Source organism: Pygocentrus nattereri, chromosome 23, assembly GCF_015220715.1.
Source record: "Pygocentrus nattereri isolate fPygNat1 chromosome 23, fPygNat1.pri, whole genome shotgun sequence".
Lineage (NCBI taxonomy): Eukaryota > Metazoa > Chordata > Actinopteri > Characiformes > Serrasalmidae > Pygocentrus > Pygocentrus nattereri.
Window position 1 is genome coordinate 25,861,739 of NC_051233.1, and position 9,672 is coordinate 25,871,410.

General features: G+C 40.2%; 1 protein-coding gene across 4 annotated transcripts in view; it reads left to right on the forward strand.

The window, feature by feature from the left end:
* Nucleotides 1-6,980, forward strand: part of drd2b (dopamine receptor D2b) — a 55,946-nt gene extending 48,966 nt beyond the window's left edge. For 3 of the 4 annotated variants that reach the window (XM_017699868.2, XM_017699850.2, XM_037533154.1), the window contains exons 7-8: nt 844-1,192; nt 5,630-6,980. In XM_017699868.2, the coding sequence (XP_017555357.1) occupies nt 844-1,192; nt 5,630-5,826 (546 nt within the window). In that variant the 3' untranslated portion in view covers nt 5,827-6,980. The remainder of the gene's footprint in view (nt 1-843; nt 1,193-5,629) is intronic. The other variant, XM_017699859.2, reaches the window with a different exon arrangement.
* Nucleotides 6,981-9,672: the final 2,692 nt, after the last annotated feature.

Consider the following 9,672-nt stretch of genomic DNA (forward strand, 5'->3'; position numbering starts at 1 on the left):
GCTGCAGTTCACTGAGGGAAATTCTAACATGTGCTGTGACATTCTGAAGCAGAGCATGATCCCCTGCCTCCGGAAACTGCACCGGATGGCAATTTTCCAACATGATAACGACCCGAAACACACGTGCTTGCTGAGGAAGCTGAAGATAAAGGTGATGGAATGGCCAAGTATGTCTCCAGACATAAGCCCACCTGAACACCTCACCTGTGGGGCATCCTCAAGCAAAAGGTGGAGGAGCGCAAGGTGTCTAACATCCACCAGCTCTGTCATGTCATCATGGAAGACTGGAAGAGGATTCCAGTAGCAACATGTGCAGCTCTAGTGAATTCCATGCCCAAGAGGGTTCAGGCAGTGCTAGATAATAATAGTGGTCACACAAAATATTGACACTTTGAGAATAATTTGGACATGTTCACTGTGAGATGGACTCACTTGTGTTGCCAGCTATTTAGACGTTAATGTCTGAGTGTTGAGTTACTGCTATACAAGCTGCACACTGACTACTTTAAGTTATATTAAGTTTCATTTCTATAGGGTTGTCCCATAAACAGATGTAATAAAATATTTGCAGAAATGTGAGGGGTGTACTCACTTCTGTGAGATACTGTACTGTATATTTCTGATGTATGTTTATGATAATGGTATCTCTTACCAGCAGTGGCTTGTTGGGCCTTTTCAAAGTGAATATCTTTTTTGTGAAGTACCATAAGTTTGCATATCGTCCTGGAAAGGAAATGCTGAAACACTGATTGTTTTGAATAGTCTCTTTTGAATAGAGACTACTTCTGGTGTAGAAGAGTTGTAGGTGTAGGTAAGTGTGCTCTCTATTCACATCTCCACCAGCAGTTGCTGATAAAAGAGGTGGTCCAGCAGGGTGGCGGCGTAGAAATGGCTCTGGTGGCCAGCACCAGCCCTCCAGACAAAATGAAGCTGGCAGCCACCTCAGCAGGAAACCTTCTGGCCAGCCAGAGCCCCAGCCATGCCTCACCATCGCACGAGGAATGGCAGCCTAACAGCGACGGGAAGAACGGCCATACCAAGGATGCCCAGACCCCAAAAGAGGCTAAACCCTTCGAAACGCAGGCCTTACCCAATGGCAAAACCCGTACCACCGTGACTAAGACCATGAGCAAGAGGAAGATGTCCCAGCACAAAGAGAAGAAGGCCACACAGATGTTAGCCATTGTTCTAGGTGAGTTGGAATGACACAACATGAAATTTTCCTTTAATGAAACAACCAAAGCAAACAAAATTTTCAGTGTTATTGTGATATTGTTAACCTATTCTAAAAATGTTTAATCCTTTGAAGTCACATTATTACTTTTGTAATAATTACCAACAAAGTGAGTTTCCAAATGATAAATCCTAGCAAAAAATTTAAAACATTCTAATTACACCATGCTTTGTTATTGTTGTCAATAACTGTGACTTCTGTGGATTAAAAAGCCCTATTAGATATTCAAATTGTATATAAACTTAAAATAAACTTTTTATTGAGCCTGAACCAACTACAGTTAAAACCTGAAATTATTACCGGCACTACTGCTGTTTACTGTTTAGATTGTAGATGTGTAAATGTATTGTCCTCATATTTACTTCCACTGTGACTTTAAAAAGAGCACAGTTAAATAGAATCTTTTGAACTGTGTCTCACCAGTGATCAGTCCAGTTCTGCGATGGGTCCCTAAACACGTTTACATCTGCTGTGAATTATGAGTTTTTATGAGCAAAATTACAGTTATTACAGTAGAATTCACCACAATGAGCAGTTTTACCTTGCAGACTTGCAGGGTGAATAGATTTTATGAACAAATTTTTGTGTCAAGTTTATCTTCATTTAAATTTGCATCTTCAAGTATTAGCATTTCATTGAACACCTGAAGCACATAAAAGAGAAACTGTGTGATATGCAATTGAGAAGCTTCATTATCTTTATTTTTGTGGTTTTACAAGATAACCAGCTTACTAACTACGATGTTAGCTTTTGCTATAACTCAGTGTGCAGTTATCTGATATAAATATGTCCCATAATATGTTTATGCTGTTTGTGGTAGGCAGCTAAGCAACTGCTCACAGGTCACCCAACTGTCACCTGTCATGCAGGTTATTTTTTGCTACCGATCAGTGTGGAATTATGCAAGCAAGCAAACAAAATGTATTTATATAGCGCTTTTTACAACAGGTGTTGTCACAAAGCAGCTTTACAAAACAATCAGTATTACAGAGAGAAGAGTAAAAAAAAGAAAAGAAAAGAAAAGAAATCCGGGTCCGAGCCCCCATGAGCAAGCCAGCGGCGACGGTGGCAAGGAAAAACTCCCTAAAAGAGGAAGAAACCTTGAGAGGAACCAAGACTCAGAAGGGGAATCCATCCTCCTCTGGTCGACACCGGATAGCAAACATTATTAGTATGAAGTATTATAGTAAAGTGGGAGAGAAAAGATCTGAGGGTGAGGACTGCACAGCGCTGTAAAGCAAGAAGTTCAGTGGTGGTCAAGCCGGTCCAGAAGGCTGGTGAGCAGCGGCACCAATCAAGGCAGAAGAGGCAACAGCATCAGACGCACAGGATGGGCAGCTGATTAACTCGGCAGAGAAAGGAAAGAAGAGCACAGTCAGTTCTGTAAAGAGTGGCTGACTACAGATTACAGTAAAACAGAGCAGTAGAGACTCCAGCAGGTCTAGACCTGACAGGGAAGACTAATCACCAAATGCTTGACTGTACAAGTAAGTTTTTAGCCTAGACTTAAAGATTGAGGCTGTGTCTGATTCCCGAACATTAACAGGAAGATTATTCCAGAGCTGGGGGGCTTTGTATGAGAAAGCTCTCCCCCCTGATGTAACTTTATTAATTCTAGGTACCAGTAGTAAGCCAGCACCTTGTGATCTAAGTAGGCGTGATGGTTCCTAGTAGGAGAGAAGCTCACTCAGGTACTGAGGGGCGAGTCCATTTAGAGCTTTATATGTCAGTAATAGAATTTTATAATCAATGCGAAATTTGACTGGTAACCAGTGCAGGGCTGATAAAACTGGACTAATATGGTCGAACTCTGTGGTTCTTGTGAGGACTCTGGCTGCAGCGTTCTGTTTTTAAGGCTTTTGCTGGGACATCCAGACAGCAGGGCATAACAATAATCTAGCCTTGAGGTAATAAATGCATGAACTAGCTTTTCTGCGTCTTGTAGAGATAATGCATTTCTTAATTTAGCTAAAATATTGTGGAGATGCAGGAAGGCTGTTCTAGTGATATTAGTTATATGTGTGTCGAAGGACAGATCAGCGTCTATCACAACACCAAGATTTTGAACAGATGAGCTTGATGCACCTGAGAGATTGTTAAGTGTTAAGTTAGACAGTTTGTTTCTAGCTAATTTTGAACCAAGAAACAGGACCTCTGTTTTATCTGAGTTAAGTAGCAGAAAGTTTCTTGACATCCAATCTTTTATGTCTTTTACACAGTCCTCAATCTTGCCAAGTTTAATTTTATCATCCAATTTGCTTGATATATATAACTGAGTGTCATCGGCATAGCAGTGGAAATTTATGCCGTGTTTACTGATAATGCTGCCTAATGGTAGCATATATATTGTGAATAATATAGGTCCTAAAACAGAGCCTTGTGGAACACCATACATTACTTTTGCAAGAACAGATGATTCACCCTTTACATTAACAAACTGATAGTGATCAGTGAGGTAGGAGCTGAACCAGGAAAGAGCTGTTCCTGTTACCCCTACAAGGTTTTCTAGTCTATCTAGTAGGATAGAGTGGTCTATCGTGTCAAATGCTGCACTAAGGTCAAGGAGGACTAGCAAAGACACATTTCCTTGGTCCGTGAATAATAGAAGATCATTTATCATTTTTACTAGTGCTGTTTCTGTACTATGATGTGGCCTAAAATCAGACTGAAATTTTTCATGTAGATTATTCCTATGCAAATAAGAGCTTAGTTGTTTGGTTACCACTTTTTCCAGGATCTTAGATATAAAGGGGGGATTTGAGATAGGTCTATATGTTCACAGGTATCGTGGTTAGCTTTCTTAATCAGCGGTCTAATTACTGCAAGTTTAAAGGTTTCTGGGATATATCCAAGGCTAAGAGAGGAGTTTATTATTGACAGAATAGGCTTGGTTATTTCTGGTAAGACTTCCTTGAGTAGACCTGTAGGAATTGGGTCCAAAATACAGGTAGATGGTTTTGCAGAAGAAACTATTTTAACTTGTTCATTTTCTTAAAGTAATGTAAACGATTCCAGTCTATCTGCAGTGACTGTAATATTCTCAGTGTCTAGACTGGAATTATAAGCCAGCAGGTTTGTGGAGTTTAACTGTGTGTTCAGAATTATCTGTCAAATTTTTCCGATTTTATCACTAAAGAAATTCATAAAATCATTGCTGTTATAGGCTGATGGCATCTGGGGTTCAGTGGCTGTTTTGTTCTCTGTTAGTCTAGAAATTGTGCTAAATAGTAGTCTGGGATTGTTCTTATTGTTTTCTATGAGAGAGGAGAGATAGGCTGAGCGTGCTGCAATAAGAGCTCTTCTATAGTCTATGAGGCTCTCCTTCCAGGCGAACTGGAACACTTCTAATTTAGTCAGACGCCATTTTCACTCTAGTTGTCTGGCAGTCTGTTTTAAAGCTCGAGTGTGATCGTTATACCAAGGGGTGAGTTTTTTCTGCCGTACTATTTTGCTTTTTAATGGAGCTACACTGTCTAAAGTAGATCGAAGAGTATCCTCTAGGAATCTGGTCATAGTATCTAATTCAGTAGGATTAGATGGACAGCTGACAGAAGCTGATAACTGCGGGAGGTTTCTGATAAAGCTGCCAGCTGTGGAGGAAGTTATAGTCCTCTTAACCTGATAACATGGTGATGAACGCACATTACCACTAAACTGGATTTCGTAAGAGATTAATTAATGGTCTGAGACGGCTGTGCTCTGGGGGAGAATGGCTAAGTTAACTATGTCTACACCAAAGGTCAGTATTAAGTCTAGAGTGTGGTTGAGGTAGTGTGTGGGCGCTTTTATAATTTGGGTGAATCCCATGGAGTCTATGATAGATATGAATGCCTTACTTAATGTGTCGTGAGGGTTGTCAATGTGGATATTAAAATCTCAGACAATTAATATTTTACTTGAAAACGTTATTAAGTCTGATAGAAACTCATTGAATTCTTGTAAGAACTGAGAATACGGACCGGATGGCCTGTAAATTGTAATTAATAAAAATGAATTTTTATTTGTTTTATTTGTAAGTAAAAGAGCTTCAAAAGAAGAAAATGTATGTTGTACTTTCTGGCTCACGCCTAAAGCTTTAGTATGGATTAATTATGCTGTTGTGAATGTATAATTATCCGATATAAATAAACTCGTTTTTGTGTCATAACTATTGTTAGCAGGTTAGCATTCGGGTGATTAAATGGTATGAAGAGGTTTTATACAGCAGTGTATCATGCCATCCAATCCCTATAGGCAAAGCTTCAATTGAGCCCTTTTCTGCCTGTAAAATAGCCCATCCAAGACTAAGCACTGCAACCATAAGTGCATGACAAATGGACCACACATCACAAACATATCAGTTTGAGCCCTGTTCCCTCACGGCAGGAATCATAACCATTAGCATCTTTCTTTCAGGTGTTTTCATTATATGCTGGCTGCCCTTCTTCATCACTCACATCTTGAAGACTCACTGCACAAGCTGCTACGTGCCTCTGGAAATGTACAACGCCTTCACGTGGCTCGGCTACGTAAACAGCGCCGTAAACCCCATCATTTACACCACCTTCAACGTGGAGTTCCGCAAGGCTTTCATGAAGATCCTGCACTGCTGACTGCAGTTCTCTGTGTTTGTGTGTCTGGATTTTCATGAAGAGGTCAGTGCCATCTTTCACTCTGGCTGAAGGGGAAGACTTTTTTTTTAAAGGACAGACTTAATACTCATGGCAAACACTGGGGCTTTTTGGCTTGATTCAAACGAATGTAAATGCGGAGATTTATTTGTAGGTCTCACCATTTCAGTCTTTAAAGGTCTCAGAAAGATGCTGCTGGCAAAGTGTGTGTGTGTGTATGTGTGTGTGTGTGTGTGTGTGTGTGTGTGTGTGATGAATTGCAGATCTTGGAATAGAGGAACTGCAGAAAATTATACTTTGGCACTGCTTTGAAGGCAAGATATTTCATATCATTATATGTAGAAGTGGGTTTCAAGGAATTGTTCACTGACAGATGCTGTTTTTCATACAGAGTTCATAACGTTATAATGATGAATAGTATAAGAGTTTAAAGAATAAGTTCAGGTTCTATCAGAGGAAGCCAGAATCTAAAGAGATAACATTGTCAGTTGATGTAGTTACCTTCATGGTTTATTATACATCAAGCTCACAAAAGAATCAGTATTAACAGAGCCGATATCTATATATCGTTATTGAAGTATTTCTTTATTTGATGATCTATTTATTTATATGTCAATATGTGAATACAAAGAAGAGCTACTGTAAATGGAATGAATGAGTGGAAAACAGGCCGGCCAAACAAAGCCATAGCAAAGACCTCCCACACAGAAATGAATGCCTTTGAATAACCGACCATGAAGGACATTTAATTGTAAATAATGCAATTTTATTGAAGCCCATGACAAAAATGATCATGCATGTCACATTGATACTTCACTACATAACAGAATATAGGTCTACTGTATGTCAGCTATACAAGACAAAATGATCTAATCTTTGTAAAGTTGTATCTACATTTTTCTGTGTTATGTTATATACACTTGAAAGCAAAGTCTTTGATATTTGAATACTTGTATGGGGTGATCCATTACTTTGTGATGGAAAAAAAGCCCATTCATGTGTGAATGTTTTTTTTTTTTGCATGAAGCTTTGCAGAGATTGAGGACAAAGTGTAAGGTACATGCTTAAAAGATTTGATTTATAGATTAATTTGCCTCAAAAGGTAAACTTTTTTTCAATAAACAAGAAAAATGTTACATTAATAGTGTACTGTATTCTTGAGAAGGCCCAGAGTACCTGCATCCATGTAAAATTAATGTTTATTTCAACATGGGCTGAAACTTAAGACATGGTTTATTTATTTTTTTTTGTGGGTTTTTATTGTCCAGTTCTTAGTATAATTTTTTATTTGCAGTTTCCAGACTAGAGCATTCTCTAGGAGTTAGTGTGTAACCTGCAAAATATGAACCGGTATGAGTGGATGCTGGTTTTGAGTAACTGGTCCATCCATCCATCCATCCATTGTCGTCCGCTTATCCAAGTCCGGGTTGTGGGGGCAGCAGCCTAAGCAAAGAGGCCCAGGCCTCCCTCTCCCCCGCCACCTCCTCCAGCTCTTCCGGAGGGATACCGAGGCGTTCCCAAAACAGTCCTGGGTCTTCCCCGGGGTCGCCGATCTTCTCACCCTATTTCTAAGGGAGAGCCCGGTGACCCTGCCTCATTTCGGCTTCTTGTATACGCGATCTTGTTCTTTCGGTCACTACCCAAAGCTCGAAACCATAGGTGAGAGTCGGAACGTAGATTGACCGGTAAATTGACATCATCTGCAAAAAGCAGACATGAAATCCTGAGGCCACCATACAGGACACCCTCTGCCACTTGGCTGTTCTGAGAAATTCTGTCCTTAAAAGTTTTGAACAGAATCGGTGACAATGGACAGCCCTGGCGGAGTCCAACCCTAACTGGAAACCAATCTGGCTTACTGACGGCTATACGAACCAAGCTCATGCTCCTTTTGTACAGGGACTGAATGGCTGAGTAATTGGTCTCTAGCAATATTAAGAACTACACTATATTTCCAAAAGTATTTGCTCGTCTGCCTTCACACGCATATGAACTTGAGTGACATCCCATTCTTAACTCATAGGGTTTAATATGATGTCAGCAACCCTTTGCAACTATAACAGCTTCAACTATTCTGGGAAGGCTTTCCACAAGCTTGTTTATGGGAATTTTTGACCATTCTTCCAGAAGCGCATTTGTGAGGTCAGACACTGATGTTGGATAAGAAGGCCTGGCTCACAGTCTCCACTCTTATTCATCCCAAAAGTGTTCTGTTGGGTTGAGGTCAGGACTCTGTGCAGGCCAGTCAAGTTCTTCCACTCCAAACTCGCTCATCCATGTCTTTATGGACCTTGCTTTGTGCACTGGTGCGCAGTCATGTCGGAACAGTAAGGGGCCGTCCCCAAACTGTTCCCACAAAGTTGGGAGCATGAAATTGTCCAAAATCTCTTGGTCTGCTGAAGCATTAAGAGTTCCTTTCACTGGAACTAACTCCTGAAAAACAACCCCACACCATAATCCCCCCTCCACCAAACTTTACACTTGGCACATTGCAGTCAGACAAGTACTGTTCTCCTGGCAACCGCCAAACCCAGACTCGTCCATCAGATGGAGCAGCGTGATTCATCACTCCAAAGAACATGTCTCCAATGCTCTAGAGTCCAGAGGCAGCACTTTATACCATTGCATTCGACACTTTACATTGCGCTTGGTGATGTAAGGCTTGGATGCAGCTGCTCGGCCATGGAAACCCATTTCATGAAGCTCTCTACGCTGTTCTTGAGCTAATCTGAAGGTCACATGAAGTTTGGAAGTCTGTAGTGATTGACTCTGCAGAAAGTTGGTGACCTCTGCGCACTATACGCCTCAGCATCCACTGACCCTGCTCTATCATTTTATGTTACGTACCACTTTGTGGCTGAGTTGCTGTCATTCTCAGTCACTTCCACTTTGTTATAATACCACTAACAGTTGACTGTGGAATATTTAGTAGTGAGGAAATTTCACGACTAGACTTGCACACGTGGGATCCTGTCACGGTACTACGCTGGAATTCACTGAGCTCCTGAGAGCGACCCATTCTTTCACTAATGTTTGTAAAAGCAGTCTGCAGGCCTAGGTAGTTGGTTTTATACACCTGTGGCCATGGAAGTGATTGGAATACCTGAATTCAATGGTTTGGATGGGTGAGTGAATACTTTTGGCAATATTATGTTCTTAACTGGAGCAAGAATAGGAATTATATCATTATTGTCAACATATAAAACCAAGTCTGGAAACTTTATTTATTATATAGGCAGGGAAATAATCTAACAACAACACTTGATCCAGCACCTATTTTAGTGGATCTCGTGCCTCGTTCACATATTAAATACATTCATGGGATGATCTGTGCAGGTGTGTAAAGACAATTATAATATTTTCTACAAACAACTTGGCATAGTCATATGCAAAAGTTTAGGTACTCCTGGTCAATTTAATTTTTTGGTGAAAATAAGTTAACACATTCTCTACAGTAAACAAACTAAAATACAGTAATTTTCTGCCAATTTTAACACACAATTTGTCTTTAATACAATATAACCAAAAACATAATGTGCCATAACCTTTGTACATGGTCTTTTTCCCCCAGTATGTTCAATGTATCAAATAAACAAGAACTATACATGAAATTGTGGAGACGTATGTTCTCTAGAGGATATGTTCATTTATTATCATTCAACAAAATGTCATTTGACCAGGGGTGCCCAAACTTTTGCATACAACTGTGCACACTGACAAACAGTAATAAAAACAACACAGACTATGTTCATCACTCGGAAATGTGCCACTACTGCTGCAATTGTTCAGTAACACTGAGCAAAAGAGCAAAACCCTGTTTGATTAGTT